This window comes from Cetorhinus maximus, chromosome 23 (assembly GCF_964194155.1).
Source record: "Cetorhinus maximus chromosome 23, sCetMax3.hap1.1, whole genome shotgun sequence".
Classification (NCBI taxonomy): domain Eukaryota; kingdom Metazoa; phylum Chordata; class Chondrichthyes; order Lamniformes; family Cetorhinidae; genus Cetorhinus; species Cetorhinus maximus.
The window spans coordinates 20,138,049-20,165,689 of NC_135901.1; the positions used below are offsets into that span (position 1 = coordinate 20,138,049).

The window sequence follows — 27,641 nt, forward strand, 5'->3', positions numbered from 1 at the left end:
AACTGTTGCCTCATTCTTTAATAGCTCCTTCTTTAAACAGGTCACGTTAAGTGAGAGAAAACTGATCCACAGTCACCCAAAAACAAAATACTGCAGAGGCTGCAAATTTGAACTCAAACCAGATATTGTTGGAAACACTCAGCAGTCAAACAGCCTCTATGGAGAGGGCAACAGCATCAATGCTTAAGGTTAGTGAACCTTTATCAAAAGTTGAAGAACTTAGAGATTTAACAGTTCATAAACAAGTACAGAGTCAGGAAAAAGAGGTGAAGAGGAGGAATGAACATTGTTGATGGAAGGCAGGAGTAATTAAATGACAAAGAGGAGGATAATGCAAGACAAAATTTTGTGATGAGACAATAAGCTAATGACACAAGTGAACAAATAGAAGACAGGCCCAGAGTAGGCATAAATATAATAGCAGGCAACCATTACCGGCACCTACTGCCTGAAATAATGGGAGTGGTGATTATGATCAGTGCAGGAGGCTGAGTACATAGAGGTCAGACCGGGCTTGGGGCAGAGAATTAAAATAGCAAATGACCAGATGCTCAGGAATATATTTGAAGATTGAATGGTGATGTTCCACAAAGCAGTTGCCCAATCTTGATTTAGTCACCTTAGTGTGGAGGGGATCACATCATAATCAGTGAATACATGTTCCTAAATTGAAAGAAGTACAAGTAATTTGCTGTATCACTTGGAATGTGTATTTGGGGCCCCAGAACCGAGGAGGTGAAAGGGTGGTTGCTGCATCTGCATTGGAATGCACTGGAATAATGCCAAAACTGCAAGGTTATACCTATCAAGAAAGATTGAACAAGCTGGAGATGTTTTCTCTAGTAAAGAGAGTGAGAGATGACCTGATCGAGCTTTTCAGATTATAAAAGGCGCTGACAGGGCAGACAAGTGGAAGATGTTTCCAGTTGCAAATGGATGAGAATGGAGAGATGGATAAGTTCATCATCAATAAAACGAATGTGCAATTTGGGAGAAACGTCTTCAACAGGAGATAAAAACAGAAAATGCTTCAAATCCTCACCATGTCTGACAGCATCTGTGGATTGGGAAACATAATGAACATTTCAGCTCTGAGCACTGACACAGTGCAGTTCTGATGAAAGGTTGCAGACCTGAAATGTAAATTATATTTCCCCTCTGCAGATGTTATCAGATCTGCAGAAAATTCCAGAACTGCCTGTTTTAATTTCCGATTTACAACATCTGCAGTATTTTTTACTGAGAACATGTTGAGAATCTGGAATTCATCACCAGAAGAGGTTGAGTTCCTCGTCTGAGCAGGAAACTGATGGGTCAATTCACACCCATGAATGGATTGTTCACTAGGTGAACGTGGAAATGGATTCACTCAGTTATTCCATTTGCTGACATAGCAACACAGTCACTCCGGAGAGAGACCACTCAGATGCTCCAAGCAGTCAATGGGATTTATTCAGTTTGCCCGCCTGTTCACACCCCAGCTTTAAAAATTCAAAGGATTTTATCCACAATGGGTGCACTTACAGGCAAGACATGGTTTAAATATTCCATGTATGGGGAAGAAAAATCACTTGTTCATCCCCCAGCTGCTGAGGCTCCAGTGAGTTCACATTTAACTGTCATGGTTTGTTCTGTTGTTAATTACACCCAGAATACAATTATGGTGGAGGGCCAATTTGTTTGCTGTATCAATTAATTTAATAGTTTTGTAGGTTGGGCCCATGGCTCCATTGTAATCCGATCACAAATCATAATTTTCTATTCAACAATGTCATGTTTCAATGGTGCGGGTCTTACCCAGCATCCACGACGATACAGAATGTGCCCCATACTCACTATAGGAAACCCTGGCGCAAACGCAGTGGTGGGTTGTGAATGGCGCATGCACATTGTTCCGACTAGCGCATGCGCAATTCAGGTGCTGGAGCGACAGTGAGGCGGTCATCTCAACTCCGCAACCGGTGAACAACAGCTGATTATAGGACGGTAATGGAAGCGGCGGAATGGGTGGGGGAGCCTCATAAACACCGAGTGGAGGCCTGGGAACAAAAGTAAGAATGTACCAGTCTCGCATTTAGTCCAAGCGGGGCAGCAGCCGCAGAACTGATCCTGATGACAGGTCCGAGTTAACAGCCGCCATCTTGATCGGGGTCAATGTGCATCATGGCGCATGCGCGAACATCCCTGTCCCTGTCAGCAGCAGGAGAGAATGCTGTGCATTTCTATCCTGGACTGACAGGGATGGATTTTGGAAACTCCTTTTACAGGGGGTTAGAAGGGGAGGATTTACTTTTAGGTGGTGGAGGTTGAGGATTTGTAAGATTTCGTCAAAGTTGTGATCAGGTTGAAGATACATAAAACCTCCGCCCCTTCTGCTCCCCCTCTTTCTGTCTCCCTCCTTCCATGGAGGCCAGGGTCTTGTAGGTCCAGACTGACCAGCAGGTTATCCTAACCTGAATATCATAGAAATGTGAACATGGAAGGAAAAAGCAGTATTTACAACAGGGAGAAACCGTACACATGTGCTGTGTGTGGATGAGAATTTAGCCAATCATCTAGCCTGTTGAGAAACAAGCATATTCATACCAGGGAGAAACTGTCTCAGTGTGGTGACTGTGGGAAACATCTGGCTTAGTTGTATGGATGTAAAATCCTTCTCCTTCACCACTTCCTTTCCCTCTTTCTCTCAATCTTCCCAGAGAGGCCAGAGTCATGTGTAGAGTGACTCGGTGGCAGGTTCCCTTCCCTGAAGGACATTAGTGAACCAGTTGGGTTTTTACGACAATCCAACAGTTTTCATGGTCACTTTTTCCAAGTGCTGGCCCCACAAATTACCAGATTCATTCAGCTCAATTTCGCAACCTGCCTTTGTGGATTCTCTCGCACTCCTTTTTTTCTGTTTTAAATCAATTTTACAGGATATTGGAAGGGTAGGACTTGCAGTCACAAAACTCAAACTGAATATCACATTAGGACCTGATGCAGTCGCCCAATTTATTGCAACCTGAATATCATTAGATTTTGAACACGGATGGAAGGACCAAGGGGGCAATCTATGGGTGGAGCCAGAGGACATCGGTAGAGTGTTGAACGAATATTTCACATCTGTCTTCACTCCAGAGAATGAGCATGAAGGAATAAAACTCAGAGAGAGAGATTGCGAGGTTCTTGAGCAAATTGACATAGGGAATGACAAAGTATTGGAGGTGTTGGCCGGCTTAAAATTGGACAAATCTCCAGGTTCAGATGATTTGTGTCCCAGATTGCTGAGGGAGGCAAGGGAAGAGATTGCAGGGGCTCTGACCCAAATTTTTAATTTCTCTCTGGCCACTGGGGAGGTGCCAGAGGACTGGAGAACAGATAATGTGGTTCTGCTATTTAAGAAGGGTTGTAGAGATAAACCAGGGAACTACAGACCAGTGAGTCTCACGTGGTAGGGAAACTATTGGAGAAAATTCTGAAAGAGAGAATCTATCTCCACTTGTAGAGGCAAGGTTTGATCAGGGATAGTCAGCATAGCTTTGTCAGAGGGAGGTCATGCTGAACAAATTTGAATGAATTTTTTGAGGAGGTGACCAGGTGTGTAGATGAGGGTAGTGAAGTTGATGTAGTTTATATGGATTTCAGCAAAGCCTTTGACAAGGTCCCACATAGGAGGCTTATAAAGAAGGCAAATGCATATGGGATACAGGGTAAGTTGATAAGGTGGATTCAAAATTGGCTTAGTTGTTGGAGACAGAGGGTGATGACAGAAAGCTGCTTTAGTGACTGGAAGCCAGTGTCCAGTGATGTACCACAGGGATCTGTGCTGGGTCCCCTATTATTTGTCATTTATATAAACGACATAGATGACTATGTGGGGGGTAGGATTAGTAAGTTTGCAGATGACACAAAGATTGGCCGGGCGGTTAACAGTGAGGTTGAGTGTCTTGGGCTACAGGAAGATATAGACGGGATGGTCAAATGGGCAGATAAGTAGCAGTTGGAATTTAACCCTGAAAAGTGTGAGGTGATACACTTTGGAAGGAGTAATTTGACAAGGAAGTACTCAATGAATGGCATGACACTATGAAGTTCTGAGGAACAAAGGGACCTTGGCGTGTGTGTCCTTAGATCTCTGAAGGTGGAGGGGCATGTTAGTGGGGTGGTGAAAAAGGCATATGGGACGCTTGCCTTTATCAATCGAGGCATAGATTACAAAAGTAGGGAGGTCATGTTGGAGTTGTATAGAACCTTGGTGAGGCTACAGCTGGAGTACTGTGTGCAGTTCTGGTCGCCACATTATAGGAAGGATGTGATTGCAGTGGAGGGGGTGCAGAGGAGATTCACCAGGATGTTGCCTGGGATGAAACATTTAAGTTATAACGAGAGGTTGGATAGACTTGGGTTGTTTTCATTGGAGCAGAGAAGGCTGAGGGGCGACCTGATCGAGGTGTACAAGATTATGAGGCGGGTTGCCTCACATCCTTTTAAAAAGTACCTGGATGAGCACTTGGCACATCATAACATTCAAGGCTATGGGCCAAGTGGTGGTAAAAGGGGTTAGGTAGGTAGGTCAGGTGTTTCTCATGTGTTGGTGCATGCTCGATGGGCCGAAGGGCCTCTTCTGCAGTGTGTGATTCTGTGAGAAAGCACCGTTCACAGTTAAGAGGACCCGTACATGTCTTCTGTGTGTGGACGAGGCTTCAGCCAATCATCTGACCTCTTGAACCACAAGTGCAGTCACAACGGGGAGAAGCCTTGGAAACGTGGGGACTGTGGGAAGGGATTCAATTATCCAGTTGAAACTCATCAGCACAGCCACACCAGGGAGAGGCCATTCACCTGCTCTGAGTGTGCAAAGGGATTCACTCTGTCATGCAACCTGTTGGATCACCAGTGAGTTCACAGTGACAAGAGACCTTTTAAATGCCCAGACTGCGGGAAGTGGTACAAAAGTTCTGGGGAACGAATATGCCATCAACGTGTTCACTCTGATGAGAGACTGTTCAGGTGCTCTCACTGTGAAACAGGGTTCAAGCAATTGTCTGTACACCAGCAAGTTTACACTGGAAAGAGGCCGTTCACCTACACGGAGCAGAGAAGGCTGAGGGGTGACCTGATCAAGGTGTACAAGATTATGAGGGGCATGGACAGGATAGATAGAGAGCAGCTTTTCCCCTTAGTTGAAGGGTCAGTCACTAGGGGACATAAGTTCAAGGTGAGGGGCAGGAGGTTTAGGGAGGATGTGAGGAAAAACTTTTTTACCCAGAGGGTGGTGACGGTCTGAAATGTGCTGCCTGGGAGGGTGATGGAGGTGGGTTGCCTCACATCCTTTAAAAAGTACCTGGATGAGCACTTGGCATGTCATAACATTCAAGGCTTTGGATTGTGGGAAGAAATCCACTCAGTCATCCAACCTGCTGAGACACCAGCGAGTTCACAAGTAATTATTCTGATTAGATTTTGCCATTAATCCATTTGTCCATTGGTGTCTGTTTCTGATGTTAATGGAATCCAGCCCAGTTACAGTGATTAATATTCTGGGCAAAAGTCAAACCAGCTTTGTGTTAAACACAGTGTGTTGGATCTTTTTAATATCTCTAATTCATGTTAGTTTCTTTTGAAGGGCCCGCCCTCTCTCCGTCTGCCTCATCCTCACCTTCAAAATGACTGAGGAGCCTTGAGTTCTTTGAGGATGTAATAAACAGGGTGGATAAAGGGGAACCAGTAGATGGAGTGTCTTTGGATTCACAAAAGGCCTTCAATGAACTGTCATATTAAAGGTTACTGCACAAGATAAGACCTCATGGTATTGGGGGTGATATATTAGCATGGATAGAGGACTGACTAACTAACAGGAAAGAGTGAGTTGGGATCAATGGATCATTTTCAGGTTGGCAAACTGTAACTAGTGGAGTGCCACAGGGATCAGTGTTGGGGCCTCAACTATTGACGATCTATACTGATGTCTTGGCTGAAGGGACCATTGTACTGTAGCTAAATTTGCTAATGATACAAAGATAGGTACGAAAGCAAGTTGTGAGGAGGATACAAAAAGTCTGCAAAGGGATATAGATAGGTTAAGTGAGTAGGTAAAAAATTGGCAGATGGAGTATAATGTGGTAAATGTGAGGATGTCCAGTTTGGCAGGAAGAACAGAAAAGCAGAATATTATTGAAATAGGGAGAGACTGCAGAATGCTGCAGCATCGAGGAATCTGAGTGGCCTTGTACATGAGTTATGAAAGGTCAACATTCAGGTACTGCAAGTGATTAGGAAGGCAAATGGAGTGCTGGCCTTTATTGCAAAGAGGATGGAGTATAAAAGTACAACTGTACAGGGCATTGGTGAGACCACACCTGGAATACTGTGTACAGTTTTAGTCTCCATACTTAAGGATGGATATACTTGCACTGGAAGCAGTTCAGAGAAGGTTCACTCGGCTGATTCCAGGAATGAAGGTATTATCCTATGAGGAAAGGTTGGGCCTGTATCCATTGGAGTTCAGAAGAATGAGAGGTGATCTTATTGAAACATACAAGATTCTGAGGGGTCTTGACAGGGTAGATGCTGAGAATATGTTTCCTCTCGTGGGGTAATTGAAAATTAAGGAATACTGTTTAAAAGTGAGGAGTCTCCCATTTAAGATGGTGATGAGGAGGAATATTTTTCTCTCAGAGGGGCATTAGTCTTTGGAATTCTCTTCCACAGAGAGTGTGGAGGCTGTGTCATTGAATATTTCAAGGCTGAGTTAGACAGATATTTAACCTACAAGGGAATCAAAGGTTAATGGGATTGGGGACAGACAGGAAAGTAGAGTTAAGACCACAATCTGATCAGCCATGGTCTTATTAATTGGAGGTGCAGCCTCAAAGGGTGAATGGCCTACTCCAGCTCCTATCTCTTACGATCTTGCCTACCTGAGCAGTACATTGTTATCTTCCTGTAGTCTCCAGCTTTCTAACTCACTACAAAGCGCACAGCAATTTTTGTATTATTATTCGTGTCCCTACATTTAAGTCTGAATCAATAATATAAACCATGAATAAAAGAGCCAGTACTGAGCCCTGTGAAAACCCATTGGAAACAGCCTTCCAATCACAAAAAACACCTATCGACCGTCATTCATCACTTCCTGCCATTGAGCCAATTTTTGATCCAACTTGTAACTTGCTCTGGGATCTCATGAGGTTTTATTTTTCTGCCCAGTCTGCCATGTGAGACCTTGTAGATGCGGAGAGAATGTGGGAGAATCCAAAACTAGCGGCCAGAAATACAAGATAGTTACTGAAAAATCCAATAGGGAAATAAGGAGAAATGTGTTTACTCAGAGTGGTTAGAAAGTGGAACTCACTATCACAGGAAGTAGTTGTGGCAAAAAACTGAGATAATTTCAGAAGGAAACTAGATGAGTACATGAGAGAAAAAGGAATTGAAAGATAAAGTGAAAGACTGAGCTGAGGTAGATGGAATGGAATGAGAAGCATGTGGAGTATAAAGACCAGCAGATACTAGTTGGGCTGAATGGTCTGTGTCTATTCCATATATTCTGTGTAATTCTCTGTCAACTTTTTTTACAGCGTATTAGGAGGGGAAGATTTACAGATGGGAAACTAAAACCAATTATCAAGATCTGACAGAGTCACTTGATTCATCAGGGCCTGAATATCATCAGCCTCTGAACATGGAAGGATAAATGTTTGTCCGTGGGAAGAGATTTCCAACATCAGCGTGACTGGGAAAGCACAGAGACACACAGACACCCGATTGTGAGTGTTCCAGTGTTTCAGTACACAGCCTGAAACAAAATCACACCATTCACAACGAGGAGAAAATGTACACATGTTCTGTGTGTGGACGAAGCTTCAACTGATCTTCCAAGTTGGCGAGACAGAAGGGCACCAGCACCATGGAGAAACCATGGAAATGTGGGGACTGTGGGAAGGGATTCAAATACCAGTCGCAGCTTGAAACTCATGGACACATTCACACTGGGGAGAGACCATTCCCCTGCTCCTTGTGTGGGAAGGGATTCACTCGGTCATCTGACCTTCTGAGACACCAACTCACTCACACTGAGGAGAGACCGTTCACCTGCTCCATGTGTGGGAAGGGATTCATTAATTCATCAGATCTTCGGACACACCAGCGAGTTCACACTGGAGAGAGGCCGTTCACCTGCTCCGTCTGTGGGAAGGGATACACTCAGTCAGCCCACTTGCTGGCCCACCAGAGAGTTCACACTGGGGAGAGGCCATTCACCTGCTCTGAGTGTGGGAAGGGATTCTCTCGGTCATCCCACCTCACTGCACACCAAATAGTTCACACAGATGAGAGACCTTTCAAATGTTCTGACTGTGAGAAGAGCTTTAAACGCAGGTACCAGTTGCTGACACACCAACACATTCACACTGGGGAGAGGCCGTTCACCTGCTCCGAGTGTGGGAAGGGATTCATTCATTCATCTGACTTTCTGATACACCAGCGAATTCATACTGGAGAGAGGCCGTTCACCTGCTCCATGTGTGAGAAGAAATTCTCCCGATTATCCCGCCTCACTGCACACCAACTTGTTCACACTAATCAGAGACCTTTTAAATGTTCTGACTGTGAGAAGAGCTTTAAAAGCAGGCGTGAAGTTCTGGCACACCAACGTACACACACTGGGGAGAGGCCGTTCACTTGCTCCGAATGTGGGAAGGGATTCGTCCATTCGTCCAACCTGCTGAGACACCAGCGAATTCACACTGGGGAGAGGTTGTTTAGCTGCTCCGAGTGTGGGAAAGGGTTTACTCAGTCATCCCACCTGGTGAGACACCAGCGAGTACACAAGTGACAGCAGGGGTTGGATTCTGCTGTTATTGCTGCTGTTAATCACATCCAGGATTGAACCATGTTCATTCTGAAAGTTAGTGTTTCTTTCTGCTGATGTTAATAATTGAACTGAAGTTTAGTATTCTGGTTCTGTATCAAATAAATCTGCTTTGTTTTAAACATATTGTGTAGATTTTTGTCTTTCCCACCTGAGTTTTTAACATCACCTGGCTGGAGCTCAGAAAGGACAATCTGGGGGAGGATCATACGGCAGGAACAGAACTTCAGCCTGGACACAGTCCAGGAGTATGATGACCATCCACATCTTGTCCCTGTTGGATAAAATCAAACACAGCATTTATTTTCCATCTAGTTATCTGACCTTTTCATTTTGTACAGTTTACACTGATCTCCATGGTAACACAGACATTGTGTTTCCTTCTCTCGCTTCTGAATACTCAATCTAAGACTTGTTTCTCACAATTTATCCAGATCATCATATGGACCTTCCCAAGTAGCCCCCACCCAACCCCAAAAACACCTCCCCCCGCCCTCCCACCCACCAATTAAAAAATGTTTTTAACATGACTTCATCTCCCATTGAACAGTTAGTGTAACGGGTGGGGTGGTTCTCCCTGGAGGTGTTGAGATGGGCATCACCATCTTCTCCACTGCCTGTAGCAAAGAGGGTGCTGAGGTTGGAGGTTCTAGAGAAACTGGTCTTGAGTCTGTTGAGTAGCAATGGAGAGTGGGACCCCGGGGGGATTCACAATCTGGATTGGCCGAACTGTCATGAGCTGAAATGGGCTGTGACTGAGGGAGGGAACAGGAGTGGAGCGAATGGTCATTAAGATACCAAGCAAGGCAGTGACCCAGTCATTGGGCTCGACCAGATCATTATGTCCCTCCATGATAGCTTTCCTCGGTGTCGTTTCTCCAGGGTGATTAATGATCTTGAGCATCCCACTAGATTCTGGGTGGTTGTGGAGGTGGAAATGTTCCACACCCACAAGATGATAGAGCTGCTGCACTACTTCAGCTGTGAAATGAGAACCATTATCACTCCCTATCCTTTTCAGAAAGCCCCTTCTGGTAAAGATCTGTTCCCACAAGATTTTAGCTGTTGCGACTGCATCATTTGTACAGAAAGGGAAAGCTTCAATCCACCATATAAACATCTCAATAGTTACCAACGGTCCCCTCCTTTTACTGTGAGTAGTGGGCCTGTATAATCAATCTGCAATGTTTCCCAAGGAACATCATTCAGATGGGATGTGTCCACTGGGACCTTTCATTTCGCAGGGCTGGATTAATTTGGACACAGATGAGACACATGTTCAGGTGGTGATGGACATCCTGGTGCATCATTGGACACCAATAGCAATTATGTAACCTTTCGAGGACTTTTAAAAGAGAAACATGTCCCAAATTTCATCTATGAATAAAACTGATTCTTTTTAAAGGCATCAAAGTGAGATATAATTCAAATCAAAGGCATCCTTGTGAAAGAAAACCTCATCATGTAAGTTGAGTGAGTCCTTACTTGCTGCGAGGGATGAGGGAAAGTCTTTCCTATGTTGTACAGACTCTTTGACCACAGTCACATCAGGGTCAGGGTCCTGACAAGTTTTTAAATCATGTTTAACTGGAATCTGTTGTATTGGTGTCAATGATTGTGTTTTGGGTGGATCCCATGGAATCCCTTCTGGAGCAGCTTTCCTGGTGAGTCAGTCTGCCTGGTTATTACCATCACCCTCTTCACTAACTCCTGCTGCTGATGTACCTTCACCTTACAAATAGCAATTTGTCCTGCACACTTACCAGCAATATCCCAAATCATTTGGAATGATGGGTGAGTGGTTTCCTTTCTGCTGTGGAGAAGTTGTGGTTTTTTTTTGCCAGGTTGGTAGGTTTTCTGTGAGGTAATTACAACCAAAGGAGCTTTGATAATAGACGGTGATTCTCTCAGTAACAGTTTGAAGGGCTGTGATGAAGCTGCCCTCAGCATTCTGGACTAAATATTGTGGTGGGTATTTAAAAAGGATACTATGGCTGTCACAGGGAAGAAAAGGCGCAGCACCCAGTCTGATATGGACCTTGTTCAGAAAACTCAGACCCATCCACATAACCCCTAGTTGAGACTGACAGTGCTCTGGCTTTAACAGGTCCATTGGACACGGCCTCTTTCACCTGACAAGTATGTGGGGTTTTTTCACACTGCAACATCCCAACCAATTGGTGATTGTGAAGTGCAGGATATTAATACCTTTGCTTTGTAACTCTATAATTCATCTACTTTATCACACCAGCGATACTCTCTTAATTTGACATTTTTATTAATAATGCCATGGTGGTATGTGGGATGTATAGAATTATTGAATAAACTCTACCAGTTACTCTGTGTGCTTAACTAACCAATGAACCCTTGATTGAAGCAAAATACTGTAGATGCTCAAAACGTGAAAGAAAAGCAGAAAATGCTGGAGAACCTCAGCAGGTCTGGCAGCATCTGTGGAGAGAAACACAGTTAATATTTCAAATCCATGTGACTCTTCTTCAGAGCTGAATGAACCCATGGTATCTGCTTAATACACTCAGCAATCAATATTTTCACATGGATGAGTGTGTCTGAGAAGTATCTAACTGGAAAGCCTTTTCCATTCATCTCACGGATTACCAGCTGATATACATTATCCTGACTCCGCCAGCAGAGCTGTGGAATTAACTGGATAGATATTCCAAAGAGCCAGCACAGGCATAATGGGCCAAATGACTTCCATCTGTGCTGTATCATTCTATAAAACTGTAAATATTCAGTATCAGGGAATGGAGAGAGACGAACCAGTGGCTGTGGGATTGAACCCAGCCAGTATCAACATCTTCACGGGAGGAGAGGGCGGGGGGGGGGGGGGGCGGAAATAGTGAGAAAAACTTTAAAAGTTCAGTGTTTTCCCAGAGGAGAGCAGTGATTTAAATCAATTCGAGAAGCGGAGCATGGCTGAGCACCCATCCAGTAGGATTTATCTGTGATTTTTAAAATTAATTTATCTTATTTGGGTAACAATTAATTGCTATTCCCGATTTGGTATTTCAATGGAGCTGCTATTACCCAACATTCCCTGCGGATGTGAATGCGCCCTATGTACTCTACAGGAGCCCACTGCGCAGGCGCAGTACTGGAGCATGCGCAGTGTCACTTCGATCAGAGCAGAACGAGTTTTAGTGACGCTTTTTTCAGCGGGTGAGAGTCGCGGGGCGGAGGGAGGAATGGACCTGGGAGTCGGGGTCAGGGGGCTTCATAAACACCTGGTGTAGGCCGCAAGACCGGAATAAGACCCTGCAGGACCCGCGTTTACAGGTCCGGGGATTTTTCCCGGGAAACAGGCCCAGGTTAACGGCCGCCATGTTGGTTCAGCCGGGAGCCGAGCAAAGAGAGTGGGCGGGGCTTCAGGGTTCCGGTGACCAGGAGAGAAAATAATTGACTCATTGATTTAATTTTCACTCTGCACAGAGGAGCTGGCCTGGCCTTATGGTCACCATCTTTACAGGGGCAATGTGCTGCGGGTGCATGCGTGGCCATCCTGGATAAGGCAGCAGGAGGAGAGAATGTTGCGAATTTCTATCCTGGACTAATAGGGATGGATTTTGGAAACTCCTTTTACAGGGACTTGGAGGAGGGTTTGGATACAGAAAACTCAAATCAAGAGAAATATTTGTCTCTTCTGAATTTTTGTTCTTTTACAGAGTGTTAGAAGATAGGAAGATTGCCAGATTTTTCTCTGACTCCAGTGCTCCTGATATCTTTCCAGCTGCAGGTTCCAGCAGGACATTTTAAATGTCAAAACAGTGAAATTGTTTCAAAGGTGAGTATTTTTGAACATTGATTTACAATACAAAGATTTTAGTGCTATGCTGTGGTTCCATGGCTCTGGGGCTGGTGTGGTTCTTTACTGTGGATCTGAATCCATGTCTATCCATTGCTCTGTTTGAGCATTGCCCTCCCTAATCACCTCACTGTCATTGTCAAACTTCCTCCACCTCTAATAATGGGTGTATTTGAGCCATACTTGGTATTTGACTATGATATCCACCAATGTTTCTAAATGAGGTTTCCACTGCTGCCCATCCCCTGGCTATTCACTCCTGATTTACCAGCTTTATCTTTCCATTGTCAGTAATCATTTTTCTTGCATCATAGATAATTCCCCTTCCACTTCTGAGCTTATATTGACCACCAAATTCTGTCCTGTTTTCATCCTGGGAGTTGCGGAGCTTGCAGCCTGGACAACTGATAGAGCAGCCATCAATGGCAGAATGATTAAAATTGAGAATCCTTTTAAATGCCCTCTGAATGAGGGCAGTTAGGGGTGGGTAATAAATGCTGGCCTAGCCAACGACACCCACATCTCATGAACAAATAAAAACACTGGAATTAAATGAGCGCAGAGCTCTCAGAGGGTTGTGTTGCTGGAGGAGATTACAGAGATAGGGATGATTCCAGCCATGGGAGGATTTGAAAACAAGGATGACAGCTTTAAAATTTTTGTGCTTCTTGAACTGGAGCCTTTGTAGGTCAGTGAGCACAGGGGTGATGGGTGAACACAATTTGGTGTAAATGAGGACATGGGCAGCAGAGTGTTGATGACCTCAAAATTACAGGGAGGTTGAATGTGGGAAGTTGGCCGGGGGTGTGTTAGGATAGTTAAGTCAAGAGGGAACAAAGGAATGGTTGAGAGTTTCAGCAGCAGAGGAGCTGAGACTGGGGTGGAGTTGGGCGATGTTCCTGAGGTGGAAATAGGCAGCTTTGGTGATGAAGCAGATATGTGGTTAGAAGCACATCTCGGGGTCAAATATTACACCAAAGCTGTAAAAAGTCTGATTCAACTCCAGTAGTTAAGGAGAGGGATGGAGTGGGTTGCTAGGGAGTGGAGGTTGTGCGGGGACTGAAGAGTATGGCCTCCCTCTTCCCAATATTTAGCTAGAGGAAATTTCCATTCATCCAGTACTGGATGTCAGCCAAGTCAGAGTGATGTGTGACTTAGAGGTGATGGTGTATACCTGCTACTCTGGTCCTTCTAGGTAGAGGAGTTTGGTGGTTTGGGATGTTCTGTTAAAGTTCTGGTTAAGTTGTAGGTAAATATAACCCCTCGACTTCATCTTCTGCGTCTCCCATCTCTATCTCTCTCTCTCTCCTTCCAAAGGGTCTTGTGTAGAGCCAGTCTGGGTGGCAGATCCCCTTCACTGAAGGACATTTGTGAACCAGTTGGGATTTTATGACAGCCCAGCAGTTTTCATGGTCACTTTCTCCTGGTGCTGGCACTGCAAATTACCAGATTCATTCAGCTGCATTTCACAACCTGCGTTTGTATTTTTTCTGATTCTCTCTCACTCCCTTTTTTCTGTTTTTAATCAATTTCACAAGGTATTGGAAGGGGAGGCTTTGCATTCAGAAACTCACACCCAACATCATATCAGGATCTGATGAAGTCGCCTAATTTATTCTAATCTGCGCTTAATTGGAGTTTGAACATGGAAGGAAATAGCAACATTCATAGTGGGGAGAAACCGTACATGGGTTCTGTGTGTGGACAAGGCTTCAGCCAATCACCTGGGCTGTCAAAACAAAAACACTGCCACACCGGGGAGAAACCGTGGAAATGTGGGGACTGTGGGAAGGGATTCAGTTATCCATCCAGGCTGGAAACTCATCAGCGCAGTCACACCAGGGAGAGGCCATTCACCTGCTCCATGTGTGAGAAGGGATTCACTAAGTCTTCACACCTGTTGGCTCACAAGCGAGTTCACACTGGGGAGAGGCTGTTCCCCTGCTCTGACTGTGGGAAGGAATTCACTCAGTTATCCACTTTGCTGACACATCAGCGAGTTCACACTGGAGAGAGGCCGTTCACCTGCTCCAACTGTGGGAAGAGATTCACTCAGTCATCAAATTTGTTGAAACACCAGCGAGTCCACACTGACGAGAGACCTTTTCAATGCCCAGAGTGTGGGAAGTGTTATAAAAATTCCAGTGGACTGATGTACCATCAACGTGTTCACACTGACGAGAGACCATTCAGGTGCTCTCACTGTGGGACTGGGTTCAGGCGATCATCTATCCTCACTGTACACCAGCGAATTCATACTGGGGAGAAACCGTTCACCTGCTCAGAGTGTGGGAAGGGATTCACTCAGTCATCCCACTTGCTGAAGCACCAGCAGGTTCACAAGTAACCACAGTGATTGGATTTTGCTGCTAATTACATCCACCCTGTTCATTGGGGTCTGTTTCTGCTGATGTTAATAAACTCCAGACCAGTTATAGGTGATAATATTCCAGATAAAGTCAAATAAATCAGCCTTCTGTAAAACACAGTGCATCGGGTCATTTTAATATCTCTGACACAAGTTAGTTCCTTTTGAAGTGCTCTCCCTTTTCTTCTCCATCCTCATCTCATGGAGCTTCTTTGTCACTAAGATTGAGACAATCCGATCAGCTGCCTCTGCTGCTTCCAACTCTTCCATTAGTCCACTGGCACAAATGGTAACTAGAGTTTCCCCCTTGTCTGAGCCTTGAACCTGCTTCATGGATCCAATGACATGATGGATCCAATGACCTCATTCTGGAACATAAATATTTCTATGCTTCATTGTTGCAATGTTTAAAAACAAAACTTCCTTTGTTGATCTGTGGATTTGTTTAATGAGATGTTTGTAAAAAGGTAATAGTGGAGAAATATTGAGAGTTTTCAGTGTGGGAGAGAAGTGAAATGGATCAACGGAGAAGCAACACATTTCCAATCAGAGTAGAAATAGATGACAGATACAGAATGGCTCTTCCACCTTGTGTTTCTTCACTATCTCCATTACTATCACTTTTTACCTTGCATCACCATCCTTTTGTTATTTAATCTCTCCTGCCTTCCACGAAATCATAAACCTTCTCTTCAGTTCTTTCCCCTCCCCCTTTCCCTGTCTGTGAACTTTCTCAAAATCAGCAACATCTCTAACTTTTTTCCAGTTCTATGAAAGTTCAGCGACCTGAACCGTTAAATGTTTCACTATCCACAGACTCGGTCTGACCACAGAGTATTCCCAGCGTTTCCCATTTGTGAATTAGAATGAGAGATTTATGGACTCTGTCTGGACTTTATGACACTGATATCTGTAGTGTCGTGGTTATCACATTATCTTTCCATAGAAAAGCCGCTGATGACCTTTTATCCAAACCAGAAGAATTTAGAGATTTAATAGTTTACAAGGCAAGTACAGAGTCAGGGAAAATAGAGGTGGAGAGGAGGAAGGAACAAACAGTCTCATGATAGCATTGAAGGCTGGAGTGATTAAATGACAAAGGGAATGATGATTCAAAGCAAAATTGGGTGATAAGGAGACAAGTAAATAAACTAATGGGACAAGTGAAGAAACAATAGACTGGTCCAGAGGAGGTATAAATGGAAACAGCAGAACCAATACCAGCACCTACTCTCGGAAAAAATAGGAGTGGTGATTATGATCTGAAATTGGTGAAATGAATGTGGAGTCTGGAAGATTGTAAAGTGCCTGATCAAAGATGAGCTGCTGTTCCTTGAGTTTCCATCGAGCTTCATTGGAACAGCACAAGAAGCTGAGGAGAGAGAGGTCAGAGTGAGGTGGAGAATTAAAAGGGTAAAAGACCAAAAGCTCAGGATCACACTTGCAGATGGAATGATGATGTTTTGCAAGGCAATCACCCAATCTGGATTTAGTCTGTTCAGTTTAGAGAAGACCAAATTGTGAAGGGTGAATACAAAACAGCGAATTGAAAGGAGTACAGGTAAATCACTGAGTCACTTGGAAAGTGTGTTTGTGGCCCTGGAACATGGGAAGGGAGGAGGTGAAAGGGCAGGTGCTGCATCTGCAGTGCTCACATGGAAATGATTCACAGTGATGTTCATAAGAACACAAGAAATAGGAGCAGGGATATACTATACGGCTTTTGAGCCTGCTCCATCATTAAATGATCTTACACCTCAACTCCAGTTTCCTGCCCTATTCCCAAATCCATTGATTCCCCTAGTATCCAAATATTCTTGGATTTCCATCTTGAATATACTCAAGACAAAAAGTAATCGATTCAAGTCAAGTTTTAATCTAGAAAATGCAGAGAGGAGGCACACACAGTTTGAAATTCTGTCCTCTTGCTCTTGTCAATCTTATGAATGGAACTGTAGCCTGGCCTGGTGTCACTGCACTGAAATCCAGTCATTCTCCAACATGTTATGTTTAATGTCGCATTGGTGGATTAAGAGTGAAGATTGCCCCGGCCTTCTCTGTAAGGGCAAGAGACAACTTTGCAGATGCTCCATAGTGTTACAGACCAGCTTGGAGGCGATGGCATAGTGGTATTGTCACTGAATGAGTAATCCAGGGACCCAGGGTAAGGCTTTGGGGACCCATGGCAGATGGTGGAATTTGAATTCAATTGGAATTGGAATTAAAAGCCTAATGATGACCATGAAACCATTGTCGATTGTTGTAAAAACCCATCTGGTTCACTCATGCCCTTTAAGAAGATAATCTGCTGCCCTGACCTGGTGTGGCCTACATGTGACTCCAGACCACAGCAATGTGGTTTATTCTTAAATGCTCTCTTAACAAGGGCAATTAAGGATGGGTAATAAATGCTGGCCCACCACATTAATGCATAAAAAAATTCAGCTAATGGGATAATGTCTGAAATGGAGGATGTTGAATAATAGCTGGAAACACAGACCTCTCTCCCACTGCAGAACTGATCCTTCCAATATACAGGCATTTGGTTGGCAAAAGATTGTTTGCCAGCTGAATGTGGAAATAACAGAGCAGCACAGTCACACTGGAGATCACTGAAAGGATTTACTCAGTTTCCCCACCTGCCAATATTCCAGCTTTAAAGGTTCAAAGAATTTGATCCACCATCAGTGCATTCTTAATGCAGTTTAAGTGTTCCATGGATGGGAAAAAAAATCACTTGATCGTTCCATCTGCTGAGGCTCCTAACTGTAGAGAGTTAGGTTCGCACCTAACTGTAGAGGTTTGCTCAGTTGTTTAATACAGCCAGGACTGAAATCTTGCTGGAGGGTAGTGCACGTTGGTTGCTGTAGCAATGGATTTTATTCCCAAACATTCTTTTCAAGTGAAGCAGCATCTCACTTGCACTTCCCTCAATTTAGTCTACTGCATTTGCTGCTTCCAATGCGGTTTCCTCTACATTGGAGAAACCAAATGCAGACTGGGTGACCGCTTTGCGGAACACCTTCGGTCTGTCCGCAAGCATGACCCAGACCTCCCTGTCGCTTGTCATTTCAACACTCCACCCTGCTCTCATGCCCACATGTCCGTCCTTGGCCTGCTGCATTGTTCCAGTGAAGCTCAACGCAAACTGGAGGAACAGCACCTCATCTTCCGACTAGGCACTTTACAGCCTTCTGGACTGAATATTGAGTTCAACAATTTTAGATCATGAACTCTCTCCTCCATCCCCACCCCCTTTCCGATCCCCCTTTTTCCCAATAATTTATATAGATTTTTCTTTTCCCACCTATTTCCATTATTTTTAAATGTATTTCCATCCATTGTTTTATCTCTACCTTTTAGCCTATTTCGATTCCTTCACCCCACCCAACCCCCACTAGGGCTATCTGTACCTTGCTCGTCCTGCTTTCTACCCTTAATGTCACCTATTATCACGTTCCTTAGATAATATCACCACCTTCAACACCTCTTTGTCCTTTTGTCTATGACATCTTTTGGCTATCTGTACCTATCACTGAGCAGGCGCAGTACCGGGTAGTGAGCGAAGCAGGCGCAGTGAGTGGAGCACGGGCAGTGAGTGGAGTCGGCGCAATGCGGGGCAATGACTGGCGCATGCGCAGTTGGGGCTGTTCCCGGGGACAGACGGAAGGGCTGGAGGCGGTGCGAGCTGCAGAGTAATGGAGCCGCTGGCTGTGGGAGGAATAGAGCCAGCGGGCTGGGCAGGGAGCTTCCAGAACACCCGCTGGAGGCCTGCAGCCCCGAATAAGGAGCTCCCGGTCCGAGCTGCGAGACATTCCCACGGTGACAGAAGCACTAAATTTGTCCCCACATTCAATGCAGGATTGAAGTGAACCCAGGCAGAGGAGAGGGAGGGAGAAAACTGGGAGTGGAGGAAAGGAATGGTGAGATGGGTTTGGATTTCAGCTCAGGGAGGAGCGAGAGTGTGTGGGACGGGGATTTACAAATTTGGGGGAACCAGAGAGGAAAAAATGTTGCATAGAAACGAGAATTGTCTGTTCTGAATTTCTGTCCTGTATTTACAGCGATTTAGAGTGTATTCAGCTGATCATCCAACCTGGAGAATCACAAGGACGTCCACAGCATGGAGAAACCATGCAAATGCGGGCACTGTGGGAAGGGATTCACTTGCCCAACTAAGCTGGAAAGTCATCGATGCACACACACTGAGGAGAGGCCATTCACCTGCTCCCAGTGTGGGAAGGGATTCACTCAGTCCTCCGCCCTCCAGTCACACCAGCAAGCTCACACTGACGAGAGACCATTCAGCTGCACTGACTGTGGAAAGAGGTTCAGGTGTTCATCTAACCTCACTGTACACCAGAGAATTCATACTGGGGAGCGGCCATTCTCCTGCCCTGCATGTGGGAAGGGTTTCATTCAGTCAACTGCCCTGCTGACACACCAGCATGTTCACACTGGGGAGAGGCCATTCAACTGCTCCAAGTGTGGGAAGGGATTCATTAATTCATCCCACCTACTGACACACCAGCGAGTTCACACCGGGGAGAAGCCATTCACCTGCTTCAGGTGTGGGAAAGGATTCGCTCAGTCAAACAACTTGCAGTCACATCAGCGTGTTCACACTGGGGAGAGGCCATTCACTTGCTCTGTGTGTGGGAAGGGATTCACTCAGTCATCTAACCTGATGAAACACCAGCGAGTCCACAAGTGATTACAAGGGTTGGATTCTGCTGTTATTGCTGCTGTTAATCATATCCAGGACTGATCATCTGACAATATTAGATTTTTTCTGCTGATGTTAACATTCCCTCTCACTAGTTGGCTGGAGTTTAATATCCTGATTTTCAGGGTCGCAGTGTCTCTTTTCAAAAGCACCAGCTGTGATCTTTCCCCTTAATTCATTGTCTTTCACCAGGAACTCACTTACAATAAAATTATGAACTTTTACTTCAATCCTAAATTGATCTTTGATGGAAAATCTACAATTCAGTGTCTGAAAGGTTCCACCGATGAACACCCCCAATTAGAAAGTGCTGATTAATCCTTGCTGACAATTCTTACTGACTTACACATTCTTCACAATGGCACCTCCATTCTGAAATTAAATTATCAAGGAACATGAAACAAAACAGTAAAATATTTTACAGGCACATCAATAAAAGAGGAAGCCAATGATGTGAATTGGACCATTAAGGGACAGGCAGGGTAATACCACTGGTGATGATAGAGAGATGGCAGAAATATTCAATCATTGTTTTGCCTTGTTGTTTCCCAGGAAGAGAGAACAGGGAAAGATAATTTTAGTGATGAGATGAGTATTGACGTAAGTTCATTTAAAGTCAAAAAAGGATGTGTTTATTAAACTAATAAAATACAAAGGAGATACGGTGGTCCAGTTGGATTGAATTTAGAAAGTTTAAAAGAATCTAGGGAAGAGATAGTGCAGGCAGTACTGCTCATAATTCATTCACAAAAGGTGTAGCGCCAGAGGAACATATGAACATACATCCAGAGGACTGGTGGATAGCTAATGTTATTCCTATATTTAAGAAGGGGGACAGAACATGCCCAGGGAATGTCAGGCCAATCAGCTTAACACAGGAAAGATAATGTAAACCTTATGAAAGGAAGGAATTGAAGAACATCTAGAAATGAGAATGAATATTCAGAATAGATTTCAAAAGGGAAAGTCTTGTCCGACCAACCCTATTGAATGTTTTGAGGAGATAACGAAGAGAGTAGACAATGGCAGTGCTCTCAATGTAATTCATCTGGATTTTCCAAAGGCCTTCGATAAGATGCCCCATAATAGATTAATGAAAAGGGTCAGAGAATGTGGAGTCAGGGGACAAGGGACAGAATGGATTGCCAGCTGGCTTCAAGACAGAAAGCAGAGAGTGAGAGTAAAGGGGAGTTATTCTGAGTGACAGAAGGTGGGAAGTGATGTTCCACAAGTATCAGTGCTGGAACCACGTCTGTTCACAATTTACATTAACCATTTGGACTTTGGAATCTAATACACAATCTCAAAATCTGCAGATGGCACCAAATGGGGATGGTGGGGGGTGGGGTGGGTGGTCAGTATTGTGGAGGACTGCAATAAATTACAGGATATTTATAAAATGCAGAATTGGCAAATTACGTTCAACACAGAGAACTGTGAGGCAGTACATTTTGGGAGGAAGAATAGGGAGGACACTGATCACTTGGAAGTTGCAATTACAGATGGGGGGAGAAACAGAAAGATCTCAGAGCCGTAAATAAAATAAACCAAGAACTCGGCTTTATTTCTAGAGGGACAAAATTGAAACACAGGGAAGTTATGCACATTTTTTATTGGACTTTGGTTAGACTACACTTACAGTACTGCGTGCAATTCTGTTCAGTATATCTCTGTCATCCTCATCCTTCTATCTTGTGAGAAGATGGTTTGCATCTTAAGCATTCAACACTATGTTAAACAGTGCTGGGATCAGTGCTGGGACAACAGCTGAACACAATTTACATTAACCATTTGGACTTTGGAATCGAATACACAATCTCTAAATTTGTGGATTGCACCAAATTGGGGGGGGGGGTTAGTCAGTACTGGGGAGCACTGCAATATATTATAGCAGGATAGTAATAAACTTGCAGAATGGACAAATAATTGGCAAATGAAATTCAACATAGAGAAATGTGAGGTAGTATGGTAGGAAGAGTAAGGAGGTCAGTTATTCTATGGAAGGTGTGATCCTGGGTGGGGTAGAGAAACAAATTGAACTCGAAGTACAAATACATTAATCACTAAAAGTTGTCCCCCAGGTTAGCAAGGCTGTAAAAAATAAAGAAACCAAGAAATAGGTTTTAAAGTAGATTATGCTAAATCTTTATCGGACCGTGGTTAGACCACACTACTGTGTGCAGTTCCATTTGGCATAGAAGCCTTCTGTCTCATTTGGTTTGAAGCCTAAGTGTTCAACTCTGTTTTAAACATCACTTGGTATAGTTCAGGAGCCTCACTCTACAAGGACAGTATCTGTTGTAATTGCTGCAGTGGAAGACCATGAGCTGAGAAGGTGCAGGATTCACTGGTCTTTGTTTTCTCTGGACCCTCTTCTCAGCAAACTGAGCTTTCCATTTCTCTGGTCCCCGTATTACAAAATGGATATAGAGAAACTGGAGAGGGAGCAGAGAATATTTACAAAGATGATACCAGAAGAGGACTGGAGAAAAGCTAATGTGGTTCTGCTATTTTAGAAGGGTTGTAGAGATAAACCAGGGAACTACAGACCAGTGAGTCTCACATCAGTGGTAGGGAAACTATTGGAGAAAATTCTGAAGAAGAGAATCTATCTCCACTTGGAAAGGCAAGGTTTGATCAGGGATAGTCAGCATGGCTTTGTCAGAGGGAGGTCATGCCTAATAAATTTGATTGAATTTTTTGAGGAGGTGACCAGATGTGTAGATGAGGGTAGTGCAGTTGATGTAGTTTACATGGATTTCAGCAAAGCCTTTGACAAGGTCCCACATGGGAGACTTATAAAGAAGGCAGATGCACATGGGACACAGGGCAATTTGATAAGGTGGATTCATAATTGGCTTAGTTGTCGGAGATAGAGGGTGATGACAGAAGGCTGCATTAGTGACCGTGTCCTGTGGCGTTCCACAGGGATCTGTGCTGGGTCCCCTATTATTCGTCATTTCTATAAACGACATAGATGACTATGTGGGGGGTAGGATTAGTAAATTTGCAGATGACACAAAGATTGGCTGGGTGATTAACAGTGGGGTCGAGTGTCTTGAGCTACAGGAAGATATAGACGGGATAGTCAAATGGGCAGATAAGTGGCAGATGGAATTTAACCCTGAAAAGTGTGAGGTGATACACTTTGGATGGAGTGATTTGACAAGGAAGTATCCAATGAATGGCATGACGCTAGGAAGTTCTGGAGAACAAAGGGACCTTGGTGTGTGTGTCCATAGATCTCTGAAGGCAGAGGGGCATGTTAGTGGGGTGGTGAAAAAGGCATATGCGACACTTGCCATTATCAATCAAGGCATAGATTACAAAAGTAGGGAGGTCATGTTGGAATTGTGCAGAACCTTGGTGAGGCCAAAGCCGGAGTACTGTGTGCAGTTCCGGTCGCCACATTATAGGAAGGATGTGATTGCACTGAAGGGGGTGCAGAGGAGATTCACCAGGTTGTTGCCTGGGATGAAACATTTTAAGTTATGAAGAGAGATTGGATAGACTTGGGTTGTTTTTGTTGGAGCAGAGAAGACTGAGGGGTACGCCTGATCAAGGTGTACAAGATTATGAGGGGCATGGACAGGGTGGATAGGGAGCAGCTGTTCCCCTAAGTTGAAGGGTCAGTCATGAGGGGACATAAGTTCAAGGTGAGGGGCAGGAGGTTTAGGGGGGATGTGAGGAAAAACTTTTTTACCCAGAGGGTCGTGACGGTCTGGAATGCACTGCCTGGGAGGGTGGTGGAGGCGGGTTGCCTCACATTCTTTAAAAAGTACCTGGATGAGCACTTGGCACGTCATAACATTCAAGGCTATGGGCCAAGTGCTGGTAAATGGGATTAGGTAGATAGGTCAGGTGTTTCTCACGTGTTGGTGCAGACTCGATGGGCCGAAGGGCCTCTTCTGCACTGTAATTCTGTGAAATGTGTAGGTTTACATATCAGGAAAGGATTAACAGACTGGGTCTCTTTCTTGAGAAATGAATGCTCAGGGGTGACCTAATTGAGGTCTTTAAAATGATTAAAGGTTTTGATAGAGAGGATGTTTCCTCTCGTGGGGAAGAACATAACTAGAGACCATCAATATAAGAGAGTCACCAAGAAATCCAATGGGGAATTCAGAAGAAACTTCACCCAGAGAGTGGTGAGAATGTGTAACTCACTTCCACAGGGAGTGGGTGAAGTGAATAGCTTGGATGTGTTTAAGGGGAAGCTGGACAAGCATTTAACAGAGAAGAGAATACTGGGTTATGATGGTAGCTTTAGATCTACAGAGATGGGAGGAGGCTCAAGTGGAACATAAACACCGATATGGACTGGTTGGGCCAAATGGCCTGTTTCTGTGCTGTAGAGCCTATGTAAGGCTTCAACTGATCATCCAACCTGTAGAGACACAAGGACACCTGCTGTACGGAGAAACCATGGAAATGTGGGGACTTTGGGAAGCGATTCAGTTGTCCGTTCCTGCTAGAACCACATCGATACTGTCACGCAGGGGAGAAGCCATTTATCAGCTTCATGTGTGGGAAATGATTCATCAAATCATCCAGACTCCAGAAACACCAGCGAGTTCACACTGCTGAGAAGCAATAAAACATGCTGTGTGTGTGGGAATGCATTGACTCAGTTATCCAGTCTCTGGATACACCAGCGAGTTCACGCCTGGGACTTGCTGTTCACCTGCATCAATTGTGTATCCAGCCTCATCTACAGAAAGTGCAGGAAAAACTCAGTAGTCTGGGAGTATCAGTGGAGAGAGAAACAGAGTTAATGTTTCGAGTCCAATGTGACTCTTCTTCCTCAGCTCTGAATTAATATACCTGGATAATAAAGCTAGTCTCAGTAATGGTGACCATGATAACTATCAAAAATTGTTCTAAAAAACCCCTCTGGTTCACTAATGTCCTTCAGGGAAGGAAATCTGCCATCCTTACCTGGTCTGGCCTACATGTGACTCCAGACCCACTGCAATGAAGTTGGCTCTTGACTGCCCTCTGAATTGTCTGAACAAGCTACTCAGTTGCATTCAAGAACGTGGTTCACACCAGCCTCTTCTCAAGAGCAATTAGGGATGGGCAACAAATTCTGACCTTGTCAGCAACGCCCACATATTGAATTCAAATTCCACCAGCTACCATGGCAGGATTCAATCCCAGACCCCCAGAACATTAGCCTGGGTCTCGAGTACTAGTCTAGCGATAATACCACTACACCATTGCCTCCCCTAGCTGGAGTAGCAGGGGCTGCTACTTGATCCTTCTGTCCTGCACCCTCTTCCTATTGGTCTAGAGCTGCAGTCAATTACCCGTGCATTGTGAGCTGTCAGGTGAGAGGTCATTGGATTGAGCCTCCTTCTCTGCTGTTGTATTAGGAGATTCTATGATCTATAACAATATGATTCATAGTAAACATCATACGATTGAATCACAGAGCACGGATGGTGACCATTAAGCCCATTGTGCCTGCATTGTCTCTGAAAATGTGATCAATCCGCCCCACTCGCCTGCTCTTTTCCGAGAGCCCTCCAAATCTTTCCTTATTAAATCAAGGTCCAAATCAGTTTTGAAAGTTACAACAGAATCTGCTTCCACCAGTTATTCAGACAATGTGTTCCAGATCATCGTAACTCACTGAGTAAAATAATCTCTACTCATCTTCACTCTGGATTTTTGCCAATTGTTTTAAATCTGTGTCCTGTGGTTACCAACCATCCTGCTAATGGAAACAATTTATCCCCATGTAGATGAAAACTCTTCAAAAATGTCCACACCTGTTAAATCACTCCTTAACCTTCTCTGCTCTAAAGAGAACAATCCCAGCTTCTCCAGCCCCTCCACATAGCTGAAACCTCTCATCCCTGTTCCTATTCTGGTAAACTTTCCCTGCACCCTCTCCAAAGCCTTAACATCTTTCCTAAAGTGTGGTACACAGAATTAAACACAATATTTCAGTTTAGAATTAGCCACATATCTATAAAGTTTGAGGATAACTGATTTGCTTTTGTACTCCATGCCTCTATTGATAAATCCAAGGTCCCCATTACTTTTTTTCAAACAGCTTGGTCAACTTGTCCTGTCGTATTCTAGGATCAGTTCACATAAGCTCCCAGATCACCGTGTTCCTGCACTCTGTTTAAAATTGTACCATTTAGTTTATGCTGCCTCTCCTCATTCTTCCTTCCAAAATGCATCATTGACTGTGAATCGCTTTGGGATGTTTTGAGGGCATGAAAGGGGCTAAATGAACATGAGACCTTTCTTTTTTACAGCTAATTTAAAGTTGTAGATTTTGCTCCAAAGATGAAATTGAGATTGATATTCAAACTTAACTAGTTTACTGTAGAAAGAACTTCAGTTAGGAGTCAGTGAATTAAGAGGAAAGATCCCAGACAGAAGTTCTTCAAGGTACACTCCAAGCCCAACAGCTCAATCAGCTCCACTCTCAGCTCAGGAGACCTTAATAACTCCACATACTGTCCGCAGGGGAGTTCTCCAGGTGCCGTGGGGCCAACATTCATGTTTTAACTGATACTACCAAAGAAACTGGACTTATTGGTTATTCATCTAATTGCTTTTTTCAGAATCTTACTTTGTGCAAACTGACTGTCGTGAAAGAGAAACAACTTGTATTTATAGAACACGTTTGTTGTAATAAAACTTCACAAGGTGCTTCAGAGGAGTTTCATAAAGCAAAATTATAGACCAAGTCACTAATGGTGATATTAAGGTCGATGGCCAAAAGCTGGATTTGAGAGGCAGATTGTATCAAGCATCTTTAATCAGGAGAGTGGCCGAGAGGTTTAGGGAAGGAATTTCAGAGCTTCATGCTGTACGTGGCGCAGGTCTGGCCCATTCCACACTCCTGCGTGATGGCGATCACCCGAGCCATCTTTTGCTTTATCTGGAGGGCGAAAATAGTTCGTGTTCGCAGGGACGTGATGTACAGCCTCTAGATAAGGGGGGAAAAAACATGCCCAACATCACCCTCATCCTGATGGCCATCTTTGTGTGCGGCTGCATCAAGCTGTGCGTAGACCCTGGGTATGCAAACACCAAGTATCACTACGTGCTGAGGTTCTATCTATCCCTGTTGTGGCGAAGGATGGGTCTGGCCATGCTGCTGTGGAACGCTCCAAGCAGTTGGACCATGACATACCACCTGTCCCTCATTGAAAAAATTATGCAGACAAACACCTTTGACCACAAGTCCATCAGGCAGTGGTTGGCGCGTAACGTCTTAGAGGCCCTGCGGGAAAAGGAGTTGGTGGATCCTGTCAGATGGTTCCCTGAGCAGACTGGCAAAGTCATTTGGCAGAATGCCTCATCACCAGAACTTTCCAACAAGCACCAAGATGTAGCTTGGCTGGTGGTGAGAAAGGCCCTCCCTGTCAGATCCTTCCAACATGCCAGGAGTCTCGTCCCCTCTGCACGTTGCCCTTGAGGTGGCTGTGGTGGGGACAAGACTGTTGTTCACCTCCTTGTGGATTGTGCCTTTGCAAAGAAGGTCTGGAGAGAAATGCAATGGTTTCTGTCGAGGTTCATCCCAAGCAGCGCAGTGACACAGAGCTCTATGCTCTACGTGCTGTTCCCAGGGACACATACCAGGACAAACATCAACTGCAGCTGGAGGATCATCAACTTGGTGCAAGACGCTCTTTGGTCTGCCCGAAACTTGTTGGTCTTCCAGTGCAAAGAATTGTCCCCGACCGAGTGTTGCAGACTGGCACATTCCAAGGTCCAGGACTATGTGCTGAGGGACACACTAAAGCTTGGGGCAGCCATCGCAAAGGCGCAATGGGGAAAGGTCGCTAAGACCTTTCAGCCATAGTGCACCGAGGGGCTGGGAAAGGTATAAACCCCTCGG

General features: G+C 44.5%; 1 protein-coding gene across 1 annotated transcript; it reads left to right on the forward strand.

Annotated features, from left to right (window-relative positions):
* Positions 1-1,928: 1,928 nt before the first annotated feature.
* LOC144698413 (uncharacterized) lies at positions 1,929-20,430 on the forward strand. Its single transcript, XM_078570354.1, has 4 exons — positions 1,929-1,986; positions 7,563-8,808; positions 14,430-15,009; positions 19,136-20,430. Exons 2-4 carry the CDS (start codon positions 7,892-7,894, stop codon positions 19,760-19,762), a joined length of 2,124 nt encoding a protein of 707 aa, XP_078426480.1. The 5' UTR covers positions 1,929-1,986; positions 7,563-7,891; the 3' UTR covers positions 19,763-20,430.
* Positions 20,431-27,641: the final 7,211 nt, after the last annotated feature.